Source organism: Lynx canadensis, chromosome C1, assembly GCF_007474595.2.
Source record: "Lynx canadensis isolate LIC74 chromosome C1, mLynCan4.pri.v2, whole genome shotgun sequence".
Taxonomy (NCBI): Eukaryota; Metazoa; Chordata; class Mammalia; order Carnivora; family Felidae; genus Lynx; species Lynx canadensis.
In genome coordinates, this window is record NC_044310.1 from 64,712,909 (window position 1) to 64,736,072 (window position 23,164).

The 23,164-nt window shown below is 37.3% G+C and overlaps 1 protein-coding gene across 2 annotated transcripts in view; it reads right to left on the reverse strand.

Moving 5' to 3' along the window:
• Positions 1-2,590: 2,590 nt before the first annotated feature.
• Positions 2,591-23,164, reverse strand: part of USP33 (ubiquitin specific peptidase 33) — a 63,972-nt gene continuing 43,398 nt past the window's right edge. For both annotated transcript variants that reach the window (XM_030324308.2, XM_030324307.2), the window contains exons 16-24: positions 21,268-21,313; positions 20,434-20,614; positions 19,540-19,666; positions 18,450-18,619; positions 17,251-17,332; positions 16,019-16,127; positions 6,196-6,298; positions 4,157-4,225; positions 2,591-3,784 (exon numbers count right to left, since the gene is read on the reverse strand). In XM_030324308.2, the coding sequence (XP_030180168.1) occupies positions 3,627-3,784; positions 4,157-4,225; positions 6,196-6,298; positions 16,019-16,127; positions 17,251-17,332; positions 18,450-18,619; positions 19,540-19,666; positions 20,434-20,614; positions 21,268-21,313 (1,045 nt within the window). In that variant the 3' untranslated portion in view covers positions 2,591-3,626. The remainder of the gene's footprint in view (positions 3,785-4,156; positions 4,226-6,195; positions 6,299-16,018; positions 16,128-17,250; positions 17,333-18,449; positions 18,620-19,539; positions 19,667-20,433; positions 20,615-21,267; positions 21,314-23,164) is intronic.

Consider the following 23,164-nt stretch of genomic DNA (forward strand, 5'->3'; position numbering starts at 1 on the left):
TTGTATCTTTTGATGTTTATTTTTATTTTGAGAGAGAGCACATGTGCATGTGCAGGTGAGCAGGGGAGGAGAAGAGAGAGGGAGAGAGAATCCCAAGCAGGCTCCAAGCTGTCAGCACAGAGCCCTGCATGGGGCTCAATCTCACATACTGTGAGATCATGACCTAAGCCGATGTCAAGAGTCAGGACACTTAACCCACTGAGCCACCCAAGTGCCCCTGGTACTTTGTATCTTTTAAAGCATTTAGTATCACAACAACCCAAGATAGTAGATACTCATTTTACAGATGGGGAAACCAACATCAGGGAATGTGTCAAAGTTTACAGCTAGTAAGTGGCAGAGCCAGGATTCAAAAATGAGCAATTTAACTACATTAGACTGACTGCATTAATGGCATTAATTGTTCATATCTCTCTGTATCCACACCTTTTGCCATGTGACTTTGCAGTTCCTCTCATTAAAAGTAGACTGTATTCCCACATCCCTTGATTCTAGGTTCCACCATGTAACTTGGTTTGGCCAATGAGTTATTAGCAGATAGGACACATGCAGAGGCTTGAAAAAAACTTGCTCCTCTGCCATGAACAAGAGAACGTGCCTGGGTTAGCCTGGTGAAGGACACAAGAAACAGAGCCCAATTCAAGACAAATGAGTGAGCCCAGCCAAGGTCTCAATACCTGCCTAGCCAACGCCCAACTTGAATGCAAATACATGAGTGAGCCCAGTGGAGACCAGCCACAGCCTGATTTGCTGAACTCCACAAACTTGTAAAATAACTAAATGTTTTTGTATACCACTGAGTTTTTGTGGTTGTTATATAGCATTTTTGCACCAGAAGTTAACCAATACATTCACTGGACTCTAGAGCCCATTCTAATAACTATTTATACTGCTTTTTCAAACTTTTGAGTTTTAGGTGACTGACATATGAGCATGTATATTTGGCACAGAGTTTTGATCTTGGGGTTGAGAGTTTGAGCCCCACATTATATGTAGAGATTGCTTTAAAAAAAAAAAAGTGATAGCTGAAAGCAAGGGAGTGAGTGAGCCCTCTAAATAGGGAGATATGCGGAGGAAGAAAATGGATAAAATGCAGCACCAGGCAAGTTTAAAGAAGGAAGTTTCAGGATATAATAGTGGCTGAGAAACAGTAATTGGATTCTCTAAATGGAAATTTACTTGTGACTTCTGAAAGAAGCATAGATTTTGAAGTAAGACACATCTGGGTTTGAATTCTGACACTTAGTTGTGTGTACTTGGGCATATTAATCTGTGCCAAACATTTGCATTAGTAGGAATTCAGCATTAGTAGTGATTAGTAGTAGCTGTGTTATCATTAAAATAGTCTTGAACAGTGGCCTGGGTTTTTTCCCCTAAAAAAATAGTTTCTTGGGGCACCTGGGTGGTTCAGTCGTTTAAGTGTCCAACTCTTCATTTTGGCCTAGGTCATGATCTCACAGTCCTGGGATTGAGACCCACACTGGACTCCACACTGGGTGTGGAGTTTGCTTAAGATTCTCTCTCTCCCTTGGGTGCCTGCATGATTCAGTCTGTTAAGCATCTGACTTCAGTTCAGGTCATGACTTCACAGTTTGTGAGTTCAAACTGTGTGCTACCACATCAGGCTCTGTGCTGACAACTCAGAGCCTGGAGCCTGCTTCACATTCTGTGTGTCTCTCTCTGCCTCTTCCCCCACTATGCTCACTCACACACACTCTCTCTCTCTCAAAAATAAATAAACATTAAAAAAAAAGATTCTCTCTCCCTCTCCTTCTGCTCCTCCTCTGTACATGCACTTTCCCTCTCAAAAAAAAAAAAAGAGAAAGAGTTTCTTACCTAATCCCCTTACATGCAATCCTTCAAAACGGTAACAAGTATATTCAAACTTATCATCTTGGAGAGTTACAGGAGCAGCTTCAAAATACAGGGAAATTACCTCTTTCTGATATAATTAATCACACATAATCTTCCAAAGTTTGTTATGAAAATAGTAATGCTAATAATGAATGTGACTAATACTATCATCTGTTTCAAAAGAATTCATTGGGAGAGATTATAAAATGGTGAATAAGCACTGGTATGAAGTTACATTGACTGGAGTTGGGAGTCCCCATCTGCCACTTCTTTGCTGTGTAACTTGGGGCAAGCCACTTGATCTAAGTCATAACGCTGTAATAAGGATTAAATATAAGTAAAGCACTTTAGTAAGGTGGCTGAAACATCATAAATATTCAATAAACGACAAGCACTATTAAAAACAAACCTTTTTTGACTATCTCTTAAATACCAAAATTACAATAAACTCTGGTGATTCAGAGTTGGATACAACATCATTAAATCTGTGAAGAGGATCATAATGTAACTACGAGGAAGAAGAAATCTGAAAGCTAGATACATCTTTTTAAAAATTCAAATACATCTTAATGCTGATTAATTAAGCTCGCTGTTTCATTAAACATCAAAACTTTAAGTACTATACCAAATGACTTATTTTGCCTACCTGTGATTAAGAAATAACAGGAAGACATTAATATTAACAAACTTTATACCTTTCACACTTAATATTCATCAAGTCAATTCAACACCCAAGTTACACATTTTAAAATCATTTTTATTGAACTAATTTTAACAACACTGTTTTAGCTGGTGGCAGTTGCCCCACACCAAAACAAACCATCATGAATGCTATTCAACATCCTCAAAGTAATCCAGTTTGTTTTTGTACTTGGAATATAGTTAAAGTTTTGACATCACATAATCAAGCAAATAGCAGTGCATACTATATTATCCAAAAAGACTTTATGCATTTCATTAAAAAAATCATTTTGCAAGTGTCTTTAGCTTTATCAACAATCTCATCAACACATTCCATACTTCATGCTCTCAAAATAAAAAGTGCCCTAAAACTAACTCTAAGTTTTTTACTAATATTAATGAATACTATCCAGGGTTACAGGAATTGAAGTTTAACCTTTTACAGTATAAGAGGCAATAAGTTACTGATAACTGCTGACACAAATTCCACTCAAACTAAATACATCCTTGATACATTCAAAAAGACATTTTGTAAATATTAATATGCTAGTTTATATGCTGCAGTGCAAAAGAAGTGACACCTTAACGTTTCCTGAGCTTTAGGAAATTACCATTTTTCTGACTACAACTTTCAATTTAAAATAGGCTCTTTATTATATGAAGCCATGTCAAAACTATACAATTGAATTAGGTTTCTGGAGAACTGAAATGATTGGTCAGAGTTATGGTATTTTAAGGTAATGAAAAAGTTTCCAAAGCAAAAGTATTTACAAAACTACAAAGGATACTATGGATTTGCATGTAGTATAAAGGTCAAAGATAACCTACTGATTACCAAATGATCACAATTATCCCTTCTCTTTCAAAAATATCACACTGAAAGACTTTACGGTAAGTTATCTAGCATTAAATATACCAACCTGTAGTATATCACACATTTTAACACATTCTTCCATAATGCCCAGTAAGAAGGAATAAGAGATAAAATATTAAAAATCAAGAAAATAAACATGTTTTTAGGAATGTTTTTGCATGTGTCTGCGAGAGGAAATGAAAATGATTTCTCATTAGAACTTTCTATATCCTCAAAATTACAAGGACCGAGTTTCTACTTCAATTTTTTCTTCTGCTTGCAGACTATCAGGGTCAACATGAACAACTGGAGGTCGTAGGATAACTTCGGGCCCTCCACCATATATAGACTGTAGAAAATTCCATGTTTCTTCTGAAATCTGACCAGAATCTGCTCCTAAAATTAAGTGCAAACAGAATAATATTTACAATCCTACATATTCATATTGCAAAAACATTCATAATGTACCCTCCCCCCAGCATGAATACTCCAGGGATAACTGAGAACTTGTGGAACATGAATTTTCAGATTACCAGCCCATATTGTTATAAGCTGCAACATATGGTCTGTCTTAAGTACTCTTTCCTAGCTCATACAAAAGCCTTAAAACCTTTGCTCAAATAACAAACACTGGCAACTTTTAGGCAAGTATTTGTCCTACTTCATGTATGAATTATATCATTGAGCTGCGTAAAAAATGTGGCACAGATGGCTAGTAATGATATATTCTTAACAGTGACAAATAGTTTAAATATTAGTCAAACTTACCTTGCCTGAGCATTACATTGCCACATTTAGTGACTGCAATTTTAGTGTTATCAATAGGACCTGGAGGATCTAAGTCAAAAGGAAAAACAAATGATCAAAATGCATACTTTTCAAAGGAATGCACCAAAGAATTACATATTTCTGTGCTTGAAATAGTTGAGGAATGTAACTATATAATCACACTAATTATTATAGTGAATTCTGAACTGTCTTCTGAGCTTCTTTTTTGGGTCTTTTTGGTTCCCCCAAAACAAAACCAAGAAAGAAAGGGGGAGAGAGGCTCTCTCACTACCATCCAAAATCTCAATCTTAACTATCCATTTGAGGATCACAGGTTACAATGCACTTTTAAAAAATAAATAAATAAAGTAAAATAAAATTCACTTTTAATACTATAAAAGAACAATTCTTTTGTAATTTAAAAAGAAATCATGTAGGGGCGCCTGGGTGGCGCAGTCGGTTAAGCGTCCGACTTCAGCCAGGTCACGATCTCGCGGTCCGTGAGTTCGAGCCCCGCGTCAGGCTCTGGGCTGATGGCTCAGAGCCTGGAGCCTGTTTCTGATTCTGTGTCTCCCTCTCTCTCTGCCCCTCCCCCGTTCATGCTCTGTCTCTCTCTGTCCCAAAAATAAATAAACGTTGAAAAAAAAATAAAAATAAAAAAAAAATAAAAAGAAATCATGTAGGGGTGCCTGGGTGGCTCAGCTGGGTAAGCATCCAACATGGGCTCAGGTCATGATCTCGAGGTTCGTGAGTTCGAGTCCTGGATTGGGCTCTGTGCTGACAGCTCAGAGCCTGGAACTTGCTTTGGATTCTGCGTCTCCCTGTCTCTCTGCCCCTCCCTGCTCACGCTCTCTCTTTCTCTCAAAAATAAACATTAAAAAAACTATTTTTTAAAAAGAAATCATGTAATTCTCTATTTATTTCAGATTGTCATTATTTAAACTAAAAACATTACAAAAGCATTATAAAATGAAATGTTAAAATACATCCTTTTTTAATTTAAGGGGGAAAAACACCCATTTTCCCCTTGAATACAAAATATAAAAGGACAGTGCGTGTTCATTATAAAATCTGAAGAAAAAAAAAAGGCACAAGGAAGAAAAAATATTGTAATCCCATTACAGAGAGATAAGCAGGTTTAATATCTGTGGGGTTTTTTGCCTTTGCATATGTTTGCCATTTTTTTAAATACAAAAGTTTCAGAGGATGTATACAGTATTGCAACCTTTTTCATATATCAAGAACATCTTTTTACACATACTGTCACAAAAATTATTTTTAAATTTTTTATAACGTTTATTTATTTTGAGAGAAAGTGCATGCAAGTGGGGGAGGGGCAGAAAAAGAGGGAGAGAGAAGTCCCAAGCAGGCTCTGCACCCTCAGCACACAGCCCAGTGTGGGGTTCAATTCCACAAACCATGAGATCATGACCTGAGCTGAAATCAAGAGTGAGACATTTAACCAACTGAGCTGACCAGGCGCCCCACAAATTTGTTTTTAAAGTCCACAAAGTAGTAATGGTTAAACCATTATGTAACCAATGTTGGGAAGATTTTTTTTAACTTTTCGATATTAAGATTGTAGACTAATTTTGTTCGGTTCCTCTATTCCTGCTATGAATATGCTATAATTCATGAAATAGGTTTAAAGCATTTATATAACCAGAATATAAACTAGACTGTTAGATCTTTTTCTCACTGGTATATAATCCCAAGTGCATACAGATACTCAAAAAGTATTTGTTAATTTAAAAAAAAAAATCAACAAAGAATTTCTTTTTTTTTTTTTTTAATTTTTTTTTTAAACGTTTATTTATTTTTGAGACAGAGAGACAGAGCATGAACAGGGGAGGGGCAGAGAGAGAGCAAGACACAGAATCTGAAACAGGCTCCAGGCTCTGAGCTGTCAGCACAGAATCCGACACGGGGCTCGAACTCACGGACCGTGAGATCATGACCTGAGCCGAAGTCGGACGCTTAACCGACCAAGCCACCCAGGCGCCCCAACAAAGAATTTCATTTTTCAGTTAACCACTTACCTCCATCTTTACCCTTCACAAAACTTTCCCATTCTCTAAACCACTGCATACTGATGCAATAAAAAGTAGCTGGAGAGTCCTCCTCTTGGAATGCTCTGTTTAGCTATAGGAAGAAAAAAAATCAGTCACCTAATATCTAAAACTTGTTTTATAGCAGAATACAACCATTCTACTTTAGCATCTGAGAAGGCCAGTTCCTCGTAAAGAATGTGATGTACATTGATGCTAAGTTATCTTAGTACCACAGTAACACTATAAATAAACAAGTCTAGGTTATGTCTCAAAATTTACAAGTATACACAAAAGGAGAATCAAAGACAGTAACTGAAAATGGTCAAGGTAAGTCTTCAAAACAACAAATACTCTACATATTTATTAAAAATCAAATGTGTAAATCTTATTTAAACATATCATATCCACTGTCTACCCTTTACTTCTGTTCACTTAAGATATTAGTGGACATGTTGCTATTACAAACACAATGCTGCAATGAATTACAAGCACAGTGCTGCAAAGAATAATCTTGTACATGTCATTTCACCAACAATATACATATATGTATAGGACAAATTCCCAAAAGTGGTGGGACAAAAGTCCCTAAAGTTGTTCCATTCCCTCTTCTAAGGCCTAAGGAAATGAGTATGTGACTCATCTAGGCAAAACTCTACTAGAAATGGAAATCTTCAGGAGCGATCTAATGGTGAGAATGAAGTCACTCCAATGTCAATTTTGTTAGCTACATACTCAGAACTAGCCTGGATCCTAAAATTCTGGAGAAGTTGGTTATTCAGTTTTACCTTTTGATAAATTTCTTTTTTGCTTAAGTTAGCTAATGTGGGCTACTACTGCTTTCAACTAAAGAAGCTGAAATGATAGAAAAACTAGTATGAAAAGAAAGGTGGAGGCAAAGAGCTTGGGAAAGATGAAGGGTATCTGAAATTTATCTACCTGTATTTGTGTGAAAAGACAGGAGACTCTTAAAAATATTTCATTATGGGTAACTAAATGCCCATGGTACATACTATTTGAGGACAAAGACAGCCAAATTCAGATAATGTCTCTCCTAGAATCAAATCTAGTAAAACCCTGCCATTATCCCCAAAGATCCTTATAATAGCACAGAAGTACCTCCATGATCTGGCTCCATGATTTGACTTCATCTTCTAATACTTTCTTCATCATGTATTCACTTGTAGTCACATAGACCTCTTTGTTATTCCCAGAACCAAATATTTACATTCCTGCTTCTTAAAGCTTTTACATGGCCATCACTCCTTTTCATGCTTATCTGAAAACCTTCCGCACCTCCTTCAAGTCTTTGCTTACATGTCACCTTCTCAATAAAGGCCTATCTTGATCACCCTTTTTGAAATTGCACCTGACACCTCCCATCATCACTGTACTATGTTCTAGTACACTGTTCTATTATTTTCCTTTTCCACAGAACTCATTACCTTTCAATACATCATGTATTATTTATTTATTAAAGTTATTTGAGGGCAAGGATCTTTCTGGGATATAAGATAGTTGCTTCCACAGAACAATGAAAGGCAATGAAAAACACTGTGGCTGTCTGATGGTTAACGAAGAAATCAAAGTATGTCTGTCTCAAGGTAGAGAATTAAAGTTGGGACTTTCTATGATGCACAATTTATCCCTAGAGAATGGAGATTTCTGAAATGTAATGTCAGATTGATTATACCAATTAAATACACTTAACACATAGCTTTATCAGGTTTGAATACTTTCAGGACTTCATTTTTGGCATTAGGATATTTCTTATGTGTCTAGGTGAGGTTTTTAAAATATTTAGTTAACTATAACCACCTCATTAATTTAAAGATACATGTTGGGGCGCCTGAGTGGCTCAGTCGGTTTGAGCATCCAACTCTTGATTTTAGCTCAGGTCATGATCTCATGGTTTGTGAGTTCAAGCCCCTCATCAGGCTCCATGCTGACAGTGTGGAGCCTGCTTGGGATTCTTTCTCTCTCTCTCTCTCTCTCTCTCTCTCTCTCTCTCTCTCTCTCTGTCTCTCTCTGCCCCTCCCCAACTCATCCTCATGCTCACTCTCAAAAAAAAAAAAAAAAACACTTAAAAAAAAAGACACATGTTTTTTTTTCTACTTCAGGTTAATTTCTCTAAACTGTTGCCCTAATAGTTGTTCCTCCCCTCTAGTCTCTTCTAAAATAAATATGCAGTGCCTGGGTGGCTTAGTCAATTAAGCATAGGACTCTTGATTTCAGCTCAGGTCATAATTTCATGGCAAGTCCTGAGTCAGGCTCTACCCTGGGCTCAATCTCTCAGTCATCTTCCTCACTGGGTGTGGAGCCTGCTTGGGATTCTCTCTCCCTCTCCAACTGTCCCTCCCCCAGTTGCTCACATGCTCTGACTCTCTCAAAAAAATTTTTTTAATTCAAAAAATAAAATAAAATTACCTATTAGAAAAACATTGGATTCTATATCTATCCAACATGTTGAAACTTCTGTTTTCCATCTGTTTATCCTTGTGCTTCATTTTAGGAGAAACTCTGCAAAACCTTTCAGTACACCACTTTGCTCTCCAGCATTGTTTATGCTGCTATTCAATCAACTCATCTGTTGAGTTTTGTTTTTATGATATAATATCTTTATGTCTTTATCTCTCTGAGGATCAACTGTAATTTTTTAATGTTTATTTATTTTTTATATAGCACGGGGGGGGGGGTAGAGAGAGAGAAGGGGACAGAGGATCCAAAGCGGGCTGTGCGCTGACAGCAGTGAGCCCAATGCAAGGCTCAAACTCACAAACTGTGAGATCATGACCTGAGCTAAAGTCAGATGCTCAACCGACTGGGCCATCCAGGTACCCCCAATTGCGTTTATTTTAAAGCTTAATTTAAGAAATCACAATTCTATGGATTAGAAACCACCTAAGATAATTCCTTCTTTAACTGACCCACATCTCATTATTTACTGCTGTATCCACGCAAAAACCTTTATGCTTGTTGCCTTGTACAATGCAGGGGACAGAATGCTGAGGTTATTATTGGTGTCTGCCACTTTCAAGCTTGAAATCTGTATGATATTTCCTGTGCCCTTTGGTTTGCTTCTTCAACCTGATCCTATCTACTTTTTCAATTTTTCAGAAACTCTACTTAAGCTCCAGTCTACCAAGGGCACCTATATTTGTACTCCAGTGTTAAGTTTTACACTCACACACTGTTTTCTTTTTTTTTGGAGGGGGGGGGGAATGCATGGGTGGCTTAATCTATAGAGCATCCAACTCTTGATCTCAGGGTTGTGAGTTTAAGTCCAACACTGGGCATGGAGCCTGCTTTAAAAGGGGGGAGGGGAGTAAATTTATAGTTTTGCAACACAACCATAAACCAGTTTAGAATATTTCTGACACCCCAAAAAGTTCCCCTGCACCATCCTACAATCAATCTCTTATTCTCAGCCCCAGGAAACCACTGATGTACATTGTCTTCATGGTTTCCCACTTTTCAGATATTTCATATAAATGGAATTCAACATCACATAGCCTTTTCACATCTACTTTCCCCTGGCCTAATGTTTCTGAGATTCATCCATGCTGCTGCATGCATCAATACTCCAATCTTCTTTACTACCAGTAGTATTATTCCATTATAGAGCTATACATTTTGTTTATCCATTTGCCAGCCGATAACATTTCAATGGTTTCCAGTTTAGGTCAATTATGACCAATATTGCTATGACCATCTGTACACACGTTTCTTTTCTATTATTTATTTTTAATGTAAGCTTTACGCCCAAGATGGGGCTTGAACTCACGACCTCAAGTCACATGCTCTACAGACTGAACCAGCCAGGCACACCTCCTGTGAACATAAGTTTTTGTGAACATAAGTTTTCATTTCTCTGGAGTAAATACTCAGAAGTGACACTTCTGAGTCACGTGCACTTATGCTTATTGAACCTAGAAGAAACTGCCAATCTATCATTTGGCATGTAACATTTTGCATTCCCACCAGCATGTGACGATTCCACTTGCTCTGCATTCTTGTAAGCACTTGATATTATCCAGTTATTCTAAGAATTGTGTGATGGTATTTCACAGGTTTTAACTTGCATTTTCCTAATGATTGCTGATAGTGTACCCTTTTGTGTGTTTACTAGTCACCCCTTCTTAGAGAGAATGTCTACTAAAATATTTTCCGTGGGGCACCTAGGTGGCTCAGTTGGTTAAGCAGCCAACTCTTGATTTCAACTCAGGTCATGTTCTCACAGTAGTGAGATCGAGCCCCACGTCGGGCTCACATTCATGGGAGTCACTGACCTTATCATGTGGCATCACCTAAAAGCTGCTGGCCTATTGAAGACTCAGTTTTTGTGCATGGGTGGCAAAATTTTGTGGGGTTGGTACTGTCCTCTGTGGTATGGTATATGCTCCAAACTAGAAATCAGTATATGGTATTTTCCCCATAACCAGAATACATGAGGCTAGATACCAGGTAAAGAAAGTACCTAATGACATACCTACAAATCTTTGCTTCTCATCTCCACAACTTTGGCCTCTACTAGTTTGGAGGTATTCAATTCCACAGGGAAACAACAATGTTTTTCTGGACTAAAAGTTGAAATACTGGTTATGTATGGTTCCTCTAGTCACTGAACCAAGAGGCAGAGTGGGTTACAGTACTGGGTATTTAAAGGCTGAAATAAAATGGCCACTATACAACAGGAACAAAGAGGCTTATGTCTGAAAACCAGATTATACCTACTGTATTAGTTTCAGAGGGCTACTGTATAACAGATTACCATACACTTGGTATCTGAAAACAGATATTTAATCTTCCAAAGTTCTGGAGAACAGAAGCCCAAAATCAAGGTGTAGGCAGGAACATACGTTAGGGAAGATTTTAGGGGAAATTCTGTTCCTTGCCTCTTAAAGTTTCTGCTTTGTGGCTATATATTCCAAGCTCTGCCTCCTGCCTATATATGGCTTTCAGCTCTTCTGAGTCTCTTTCTTCTGTAGGTCTTTTTATAAGGACATTGATCATTGAATTTAGGGTACATGCATATAATCTACAATGATCTCATCTCAAGATCCTTAAGTTAATTACATATGCAAAACCCTTTTTCAAATCAGGTCATATTCACAATTAAGGTGAACTCACAGAGATTAGAACATGGATATATCTTTTTGGGGGGACCGCCATTCAACCCACAGCAAGCACCATTCAGTATTTCCAAACCCAGAGGTTAAAAGCTAATAGGCAACTAGAGAAATCTAAACCAGGCAAGATTACAAAGACCTCAGATTCTTCAGTAATGATGGTCTGGGTAAATACAACCACAACCAACTTAAGTGCTGATTGAGAAAACAGAGAATATGAAATGGGTAAATGATCAGCTGTACATACATATTTCTTCCTTACCGCATATACATATCTGTAAACATTTAGCAAATTTGTAAATAATTACAAATTTACTTTTCTTCCTCTACTATTTCATATAAGGTATAATGGTTGTAGTTAATCTTATAGTTTATTCTTCACAGTATGAAAGGGATATTATGACTGAACTGACTGAACTAAAGATGAATGACTAACATCCAAAAATGGATATAGTGACTCATAGAACTTTGAGTCTCCCAAGTTTAGGAAAATGTAAACGCAGCATGTATTGGTACATGAGCTGGTTGCACGGTGTTAAACAGAAACATGATATTGTTGCTACTGCTGTTGCTTACATGCATGAATACTGAGGTGACAAGAGACAGACTTTACTGTACAGCTGATAAAGCATCATTTCCATTCATTCTTACACTCCCTTCTGTGAAGAAGAGAAGCCTACATTTTCCAGGATCCCATGCCAGGAGTACTACAGATTAGGCATTATCAATGATCTATGCAATATATAGAAGGCACAAAAGAAAGCAACTTCTCCCCTCTGGTGGCAGCTGTGAGTAGGACTGAAGCATCCACAGATGGCATAAATAGGATTTTGCCACTACTGCCAAGCATCTTCCCGAGAATCCTTTACTTGGTGTCACAGGCAGCTAACATCTTTAAAAGCAGCAGCATCTTGTGTCTTATGAGCATCCTGAGAATAACCCACCAGGGTCCTGAGATTAGCAGGTTATCAAGTTTAATAGATTTCTGAGCATTATTCTGAGAATTACCAGTGGCAAACGGTTGAGATAATTTCCAGGGACTGCACAATTTTAAATTTTTTAACTTGGAAACGATCTCAAACTTACAGGAAAACTCCAATATGACACAAAGAAATTTCCTTTACTTAGACCATGGAGAGCAAGCTGCTAAGCAAATGTTCCTCTCCTCCAAACATCTTGGTGTACGTTTCATACACACAAGGACATTTTCCTATGCAACAGAAATGACTAAAAGTTGGAAATTAACATTGATATGAACCAGCCACTTCTCTAAGGAAGGCTGGTACCTTTTAGTGAAGAAAGATGTTAAGAGGCCAGGACCTGATGAAAGCTAGGTATTTTCAATCCTATTGGAATTAGCATTGCTCCCAGGCCCTTTCAGTGACAAAGGTAGGGAATTAACATATATACACATCCATCTGCTTCTATACATGTGTACACATACACACATTTGTACCTCTGTATGTATGTGTGTATATATGTATTACCATGAGTTCACAAAGATACCTATAAGTCCAATCTAGTAACACGATCCATTTTAGTTTTCTCCCTTTGCATACCTGTAACTCTTATCTGACAATGAGAAATGTGGCTCTCACTATACTTATTATTTGATCAACTCTACATATGGAATCCATCCCTCAATCCTATCACCCACTGCACCCCAACCCCCAGCCAACATGGGTATCCATTTTCAACTTACCTGGGCTCCAACCCCCTTGACTGGGTCCACACAAGAAGCTCTCCTTAACCTGTTTGGGCTCTGAAACCCCCACGGGTCACCTCTCCTACCTCCAGCACGGCAGCCTATCCCACTTCTAGATACCTTAAGAGTCAGCAATAAGTCTAGGTAGCAATAAGTAAGTATCTTCAAAGTACTGTTGTCAGTAGCACAGTTCCAACTTTTTATTTATGGTCCAAACGCCATAAATGGTCTTCTTGACCTTCACTGACTAGTCCTTTCAAAGTTGTTTAAGTATTTCTTTGCCTATATTCCTATTATATTCAAAATACTTACAATAACTTCTGTTCCCCCAACCCTAATGGATATAGCCATTAACCATTTATTCAAGCATTCATGGAATGAACTATTTTATATGTGTGTGTGTGTGTGTGTGTGTGTGTGTGTGTGTGTGTGTGTGTGTTTATTTCTGAGAGAGACAGAGCATAAGCAGGGAAGGGGCAGAGAGAGAGGGAGACACAGAATCCAAAGCAGGCTCAGAGTCCAACACGGGGCTCGAACTCGTGAACTGCGAGATCATGACCTGAGCCTAAGTCAGATGTCCAACCAACTGAGCCATCCAGGCACCCTGGAGTGAACTATTTTAAACATTCAACTATAACTTGCCTCTTTAAATTTAGGAAACAAATGAGGCCTAAGCACAATACACAAATTGATACCTATATTATCTTCCTGTGTGTGTGAAAATTTCTTTACTTTAGGCAAGGGCACACACAAAAAATTCTAAATCCATGAAGAAAAGCAAGTATGTATACATGTGTATGATGTGTGAACATGTGCTGGGCAGCCATAACATGGAACATACTGTTCATGTCTTGTCTTTTAATGTTTATTTATTTATTTAGAGAGATAACAAGCAGGGGAGGGGCAGGGAGAAAGGGTGAGAAAGAATCCTCAACAGGGTCCAAGCTGTCAGCACAGAGCCCGACATGGGGCTCAATCCCATGAACCAACTGAGCCACCCAGGTACCCCCATCTCTTGTCTATTTAACAAGTTCCTCTCCTTTTTTACTGAAAGAATCTCAATTTTCTCTTAAAAAATAACCCATCCCTCCACCAATATAGTCTTTGTAGGATTATCAATGCACATGGTTCTCAGGTGACTGAAACTCTACTAGGATTCTCTACTGGAACTTTGGACCATAAATAAAAAGTTGGAACTGTGCTACTGACAATAGTACTTTGAAGATACTTACTTATTGTTACCTTGATAAATGGAACTGTACTAGTCCCTGTCCGTAAATCCTGGTTATTTTTTTTAGTGTTTACTTATTTATTTTGAAAGATAGAGAGCATGTGTGCAGGGGAGGGGCAGGAAAGAGAGGGGGGGTGGGGGGGTGGGGGGGAGAGGGGAAGAGGGGGAGACGGGGAGAGAGAGAGAGAATGAGAATGAATCCCGAGCAGGCGCCATGCTGCCAGCACGGAGCCGAACATGGGGCTCCAACTCATGAATTGGGAGATCATGACCTGAGCTGAAACCAAGAATCAGATGCTCAACTGACTGAGCCACTCAGGCACCCCGATAAAACCTAGCAGTGTATATAAAATCATCATCATCACCATCTAGACTGGTAATCTGCTATAATTAACCAGTGATACTACAACAGTTTCTCCTCTTGACTTACTTAATTACCTATGAATTACTTCATTTTGCCTCTCTGAATTAGTGCATATCATTCGTGCATGTTTAAATATGTCTTTTTTCCTCATCCACTACAGTATTTTAAAACTTCAGAGCCTAAGACCATCAAACAGCTCTAAGCACACAGAAAAACCCTGAATTTGCATATGGATGGGTCATTCAGTCAGCATATACACATTAAATGATTCTGAATATAGCTGACACATAATGTTACATTAGCTTCAGGTGTACAACATAGTGATTCCATGTTTACACATTATACTGTATTCACGACCAGTGTAGCTACCACCTATCTTGATCCATCGCTCTTATGGTAGCATTGACTACATTCCTTCGTGACTTATTCATTCCATAACCACAACCTATATATGTATCCCTGTATCGCCCACCTCTCCCCCATTTTTAAATTTTAAATTAAAATGGTTTTTAATTTACTTGCATGTTGATCCTTTTCAAAAAGTAGATAATCCAATTTACTTTCAAATCATCAAAGGCTAATTCTGCTATATTGGTAAGTCTGTGAAAACTACACAGATACAGTTTAAACTTCCTTAAAAAATCAAATAGATTGGGGCGCCTGGGTGGCTCAGTCGGTTAAACGTCCGACTTCAGCTCAGGTCACGATCTCGTGGTCCGTGAGTTCGAGCCCCGCGTCGGGCTCTGGGCTGATGGCTCAGAGCCTGGAGCCTGCTTCCGATTCTGTGTCTCCCTCTCTCTCTGCCCCTCCCCCGTTCATGCTGTCTCTCTCTGTCTCAAAAATAAATAAAACGTTAAAAAAAAAAATTAAAAAAAATCAAATAGATTATTTAAAAAAACACACAAGCAAACAAAAACCTGGTTGTTTAGCTCTTCCTACTGATTCTGTAATGACCTTCATATTGTTGCTTGCAATCAAGGAATGCTTCTTAATATACTCATTTTGAGGAGTATATTTGAAAGTATAGACAGTCCCACAAAACAATACTATATTTCACAAAAAGATGGAAGTAGAGAATGCAGTCTGGGTAGATACTTCCAGAAAAACACTAAAGGAAACCTGTAATTTACCATTTCAATAAGGAGACTTCTTGCAAGTACCAATCTGTACAACAAAATCTTTTACCAATCCATGAAAACAAAACCCCACAAAAGGAGACCTTAACTCACTAGAATTTTAATGACTTGTTGGAGGTCTCTGGCTGTTACACACCCTGAACACCTACAATTCCTTCATCTAATCATTTCATTAACATAACGATTCTGCTAATTGTCAGTGATCTTTATCCTACATCACATTTCCAACTTGAAAAGCATAACTTTTACCCGAATAAAAATTTCCAGTTCAGTTTTTCTTCTTTTTTCAATTTTCTCTGCCTCAATTTGACAAGTGTGACAAATGTACAGATGGTTGACAGCTGGTCCTCCTCCATACCTAAAGCAAGAAGAATTTAATAATTATGATAATGTTAAAGAAAGTTCATGTTCTAGGAAATCTTTACTAGGCTAAATCCCTAGTAAAGAATCAATCGCCACAAAAAATTCTCAGTCATAATTAAACTAACGTAAAAATCAAATAATTATAACAACTTGATTTTATGTTTATCAGGATGACTATCAATGTATTAAGTAACCTGCTTTATATTTTAACTTTCCCTTACAGCTACTTCTGCTACCAAATACGCTAGAGGTAACAATACAAAGTAAAAGAGGTGGCTTTCAAAAAATTACAATACAACATGTTAATGCAGCCATAGTCTTAAGTTTTAATCAGAAAGAGGCTTTCCCTGGCTTTTAAGTAAGAATTCATGGAATGAATTATTTTCAATATATATATATTTTTGAGAGCGAGTGTGTGTGCACACAAGCGCAGGAGGGGCAAAGGGAGAGAGAGAGAATCTTTTTTTTTATTTTTAACTTTTTCTAATGTTTATTTATTTTCAACAGAGAAACAGTGCACAAGCAAGGGAGGGGCAGGAGGGAGGGAGAGGGGGAGGGGGAGGGGGAGGGGAGGGAGGGAGGGAGGGAGGGAGGGAGGAAGGGAGAGAGAGAGAGAGAGAGAGAGAGAGAGAGAGAGAGAACGAACCTTAAGCAGGTTCCAGACTGTCAGCACAGAGCCCAAGGTAGGGCTTAAACTCATGAACTGTGAGATCATGACCAAAGCCAAAATCAAGAGTACCATGCTCAAATGACTGAGCCACCCAGGTACCCCATATTTTCAATATTTAACTACGGAAAACATAGTAAGAAAATTATACATGTAATGTTTTAAAACAAAATTTAAAACTTTAAAATCTCAGACTTAAATATCACCCATATACTTCTACAGATACAGATAATTAGAACATAAAAATCAGAATTAATTATCTAGACTTGGGCCACGTTAACTATGAAGTCTTCCTGCTCACTTCAGAGTGAATAATGACAGGAAAAAAGAGAATTTTCTACATAAGCAACATAAAGCATAAGGAGCATATGTGAAACAATACAATCCCCTTTTAACAAGTTTCACCAACTGATTTTCATAATACCATATTGTCTGATTTAAAAAAACAAACCTGCTATACAGGTTATCCCAAATGTTCTGAGGCAGCATCAAAACCAGGTCTTCAATATAACCAGCTTTTCGTGGAGGAACGCCTAAAAAAGTTTAGATGGGTGTGTTTCATTCTTAAATTCCTTTATACAACTTTTAAAGGTTAAACTCATTTTTAAACTGATTAATCACTGGCATTTTTCAATCAGTATTCTTAAAAATTAAGTATTTCTGGTGACTACATTCCTAAAAATGAACCTACTTCTTGAAGTAGTTAGAGAAAAATCAGGTAACCAACATCTTCAAGTAATTTATGTAAATCCTTACTAAGCATTGACTGTGTATTGGGGGAAATCAAAGGAAAATAAGAGACACTCTTTCCTTCATGGAGCTTGAGCCAGCAAAAGACATGAGGCACTTATAGAACTATAATAAAAGGCAGTCACAGATAAATACCATAAAAAGCTTATGGGGGGATTCAGAACTAGAAGAGCCTTATGTTAGTACTTCAAGTAGGGAAATAATAAGAGATAAATTCACATACAGAAACATTTCAAGGTTTAGGTTTCTATATTCACTATGGGACATTCCTACTATCTCTTGTGGTTTCACTGCAAAAATAGTTAATTAATAAGAATATTGAGTCTTCAACCATGAAATTTAATCAAGGTATCACACTAACATGTTATTTATCATGAGAACAAACACTAACATAGCCAGTCACAAAGGCGTAAGTTATATTTAGCAAATAACTATACAAGGCTTTTTTGTTAAATTCCAAGGACATGTCCACACTTAGGAAAAGAGCCAGCTATTAATTTAGGCAAAAGGGTAAAAATCATGGATACAAGGGGTAGCTGAATGCCTCTCAGCAGAGAAGAATAATGTGTAATAGAAGTGCTCACTGTACTATAACTGGCTGTGTATGGATCTGTCTCTACTATGAAATTAGAAAACAAACAGTGTCTTTGGTATTCTCAGGGTCTAGCACAGGGTTTGGAACAGGTTCTCAATAAATATCTCTCCTATGAAGAGGCTACAGACTGCCTATAAATAGAAGAAAATGCCAATTTCTAAAACTAGAGAATTAAACAGATTTAAGTTGGATGCAGATAAAGAAATGGAAAATAAGTCGAAGAGGAAAACTCTTGGCTCCTTCTTAATCTGTAAATTATTTAAGAGCAAACATCTACCATTACTTTCCAATTTAGCATTTCTTACCTCCGTGAATACAGAGAAAATCATTATTTGAAATAGGGCCAGGTTCAGCAAAAGTCTTAAATTTATTTAGCCACTGTCGAGAAATGTAAAACTGAAGGAGACTTGGTTCCATTATGTTCAATAAATTTGATATCCTTCGTCTCTCTTTTTGTGCCTCTTCACTGCTCTTCCTATTAAGGACAATGATTCATTAAACTTGATATGCATTTTACTCCATCCAATCAGTTGATGGATTTTTCCTCTTCCTTATTAGACTTAGCACACACAGTAATACTATGAATCTTATTAGGTTTGGGAATTATACAACAGAAATATATTTTGTATCACCCCACCCCTAGCCCCAACTACATTATACACCCCTAATGGGCAACACTGTATCAGAACTACTGGTATCTACATAACCACTGGTATACAGCTGGCGTTCAAATGTTTGCTAATAAAATCAACCTAAATAGTTCATCTACTTTCTTCTTTCAGTAGTTAGTAATCTTTTTACAAGATACTGGAAACTACCAAAGATCTATTTTTATAGTAATACCTCCTTTATTAGCTATTTTAGGAGAAAATCTGGTACTTAACTCCTACTGTCAGAGACTAATTTATTAAAATCAATCTTTCTAAAACAAAATATATTCATTTACCTTTCAACTAAATGATTTAACATTTTCTTTTCTTTTTTTTTTTAATTTTTTTTTTTTAACATTTATTTTTGAGACAGAGAGAGACAGAGCATGAAAGGGGAGGGTCAGAGAGAGGGAGTCACAGAATCCGAAACAGGCTCCAGGCTCTGAGCTGTCAGCACACAGCCCAATGTGGGGCTCGAACTCACAGACCGCGAGATCATGACCTGAGCCGAAGTCGGACGCTTAACTGACTGAGCCACCCAGGCGCCCCATGATTTAACATTTTCTTAACAAAAGATCATTCTGCATGCAACCTTTCACTTTACTTACAAAATGAAATTAGAAAAAAACAATTTCTAATCTTTACTCAGCAATACATCTTGAAAGTCTTAGAAGTAAAAAACCCCACAGTGAGATGTTCTTTCATATTTGTCAAAATAATCTATCCATGAGAGTTACTTCCTTACCTATAGAAAAGAACATAAGCTTCTGCATTTTGTACAGTAGATTCTGAAACTTCAGTGACACTCTGATCATCAAATTCATACCAGAGATTATTTAAATTGTTTCGGCAGTAAGCAATATAGTGTCCACCTGAATTTGAGTTGAAAAAATTTAAATAATTTCAGCAATACAAGATTAACACAAGAATTAAAGTACTTTTTGAATCCTCAGTTCCTAGCAGAGACAGAGATATAGCAAGAACTATGCATCTATATTTTTTCCAGTATGTATCCTCACCACCACCACCTGAAGAAATGAAAATAAAGACAAAAATGTAATCTTAAAAAAAGTGAAAAATATAATCTTTTTATTTATTTATTTTGAGAGAAAGAGAAAGTGCAGAAGCAAGGCAAGGAGAGAAGGGGAGAGAAAGAGAGAGGGAGAGAGAGGGGGAGAGAGAGGGGGAGAAGGGGGGGAGGGGGGAGGGGGAGGGGGAGGGGGAGGGGGAGAGAGAGAGAGAGAGAGAGAGAGAGAGAGAGAGAGAGAGAATCTCAAGCAGGCTCTGTGCTATTAGCACAGAGCCCAACGTGAGGCTTGATCTCACGAACTGTGATCATGACCTGAACTGAAATCAAGAGCCAGATGAGCCACCCTGGTGCCCCCCAAAAATGATCATGTTAAAGTCCTTAATATTAAGCTTTATACAAAATATTTCCAGTATTCAAAACTTCATAGCAAAATTATTCAATTACCTAAAATTTTCAGACCTGTTTATAACAACCAAATTACAATAAAACTAAAAAATAAAAATCAATTTTTACATTTCTTTTATTTAATCAGGTCTTATTTAACAGATCAATGCAGACCGTTACTTTTTTTCCCCCTGATCGAGACATATGTCAAACCTATATACTTACTACTTGCAGTTCCATGATGACAAATGACTGACAGAAGATCATAGGTAACAATCTGAACTGGACTATCTTTTGCAAGAAATGGCTGAAGATCCAGACCTTCCAGTGGAAATGAAACATGGGTACTGATTTTGGTGGAAAACATCAGTTCATGTCTGAATCTTTTAAGATGGATGCATAAAATCTAACAGAGAAAGATAAGATTATTTAAAATTCTATTGTTTTATATACTAATAAAGGAATCTATTAAATATAGGTATTGAATTAAGTGTCAAGGTTACACATTACCCTACAATGATGATAACCTGATTCTAAACACATCAGAATATGGAAATGGTGAAACCTGGTACTTCCTAAGTTCAAACCTGCTGGCTTTTCTAATTTTATATTATACCTGCAAAATCCTATACTGTCTGATTAAACTGTGTTCAACACAGTTTTACAGATAAGGGCACTTAGTTGGTATGTAACTGAGTATTTTTTTTCAGTTTATTTATTTTGAGAGAGAATGCAGTAAAAGCAAGCAGAAGAGGGGCAGAGGAGAGAGAGAATCCCAAGCAGGCTCTGTGCTGTCAGTGCAGAGCCCGACATGAGGCTCCATCCCATGAACCATAAAATCACAACCTGAGCCGAAATCAAGAGTCAGCTGCTTAACCAACTGAGCCACCCAGGTGCCCCATAAGTCAGTATTTTAAAAATGAATAATCCGAATAGGGTATATGAACATAACAACTGGTCAATAGAACCACTCCATTCTTCAACCATGCTACACTGTATTATGTTAATGTTTTACATTCCTGTAACACAAAATGAACTTAATTCTACTAAAGCCCATACCTCAGGAAATTTTTGTACTTTACAAAACTTTACTCCATTCCTTAATCTGGAAAGAGAAAAAAAAAAAACAGATTTAAGTAAACCTGTTTCCCATATGAAGCTACAAAGTATTTTTAATTTTTTTTTTTTAATGTTTATTTCTGAGAGAAAAAGAGACAGAGCACAAGCAGGAGAGGGGCAGAGAGAGGGAGACACAGAATCTGAAGCAGGACGCAGGGCTCACTCACAAAATGTGAGATCATGACCTGAGTTAAAGTCGGACACGTAACCGACTAAGCCACCCAGGTGCCCCAAAGTATTTGTAAATATACAGCAAAATATTTTAGAAAACATAGGGAAAAAATATGCTCACTACTGAATTATATGCTACCCATTTAAAAATACATACGAATGAGGGGCGCCTGGGTGGCGCAGTCGGTTAAGCGTCCGACTTCAGCCAGGTCACGATCTCGCAGTCTGTGAGTTCGAGCCCCGCGTCGGGCTCTGGGCTGATGGCTCAGAGCCTGGAGCCTGTTTCCGATTCTGTGTCTCCCTCTCTCTCTGCCCCTCCCCCGTTCATGCTCTGTCTCTCTCTGTCCCAAAAATAAAAATAAACGTTGAAAAAAAAAAATTTAAAAAAAAAATAAAAATACATACGAATGACAACAAGGCTATCATTCAGAACAGGAGAGGAAAAAAAAGAGAAAAGAGAAAAATGAAGAAGAAAAAAAATACTAATGAAACATTGGAGTCTCTTAATTAAAAAAAAAATATTTAAGCTATCAGTAATATTAATCCAGGGAGTTAGTTCTTTGAGGAAAAAAAAAACTTTATTTACTGAGAGAGAGAGAGAGAGAGAGAGACAGCAGGGGGAGGGACAGAGAGAGAGAGAGCAAGAGAGAGCATCCCAAGCAGGCTCCAGGACTAGATCTCACAAACTGTGAGATCATGACCTGAGCCAAAATCAAGAGTCGGATGCTAAGCCGACCCAGGCACCCTGAAAATTATTATTATTATTTTACATTTGTTTATTTTTGAGAGAAAAAGAACATGCACACACATTAGGGACAGGCAGAGAGAGGGGGAGACAGAGGATCCAAAGCAGACTCTGAGCTAACAGCCATGTGGGGCTCAAAACCACAAACCATGATATCATGACCTAAGCAAAAGTCAGACGCTTAACTGACTGAGCCACCCAGGCACCTCCTGAAAACTACTTTTTTAAACAAATGTGCTACCGTCTATGGCTTGGCTATGCCTTTATAACATCCAGATATCAAGTAAAAATGAGTAAAATAAAATCCCAATATATTATATTGGCCAATATATTATATATTGGTCAATATATTATAACCTTTATTACTTAAATTTTATTATTATTTTTAATTGAGGTATACTTGACAGATAACACTGAATTAGTTTCAAGTGTACAATATAATGATTCAATATTTGTATACTTTGCAAAATGATCACTATAGTAATTTTAGTTCACATCATGTGTCACCATATATAGTCACAAAATTTTTTTTTCTTGTGATGAATGAAAACTTTCAACATCTACTGTCTTAGAAAAATTCAAATATGAAATACAGTATTATAAACTATAGTTGCTATGGTGCACATTATATCTCCATGACTTAATTTATAACTGGAAACTTACACCTTTTGATCCTCCTCACCCATTTTTCCCACTTTCCAATCCCACTCTGGCAATAGAATCTTTACTCTTAAATGTAGAAACAAATAACTTGAATTAAAGGGTGGTTAGTATTAATGAGTATTAATATATACTTGACAGGTATCTACTTTGGATTTGGGGCAGATGCAAGGTTCTTTTCCACCTTCACTAGTTATCTTTTTCCTAGTTCATGTTGGTTTTCAAGGAAAGTTGTCCCTCCAGGCCAAATCCCTCTTCGTC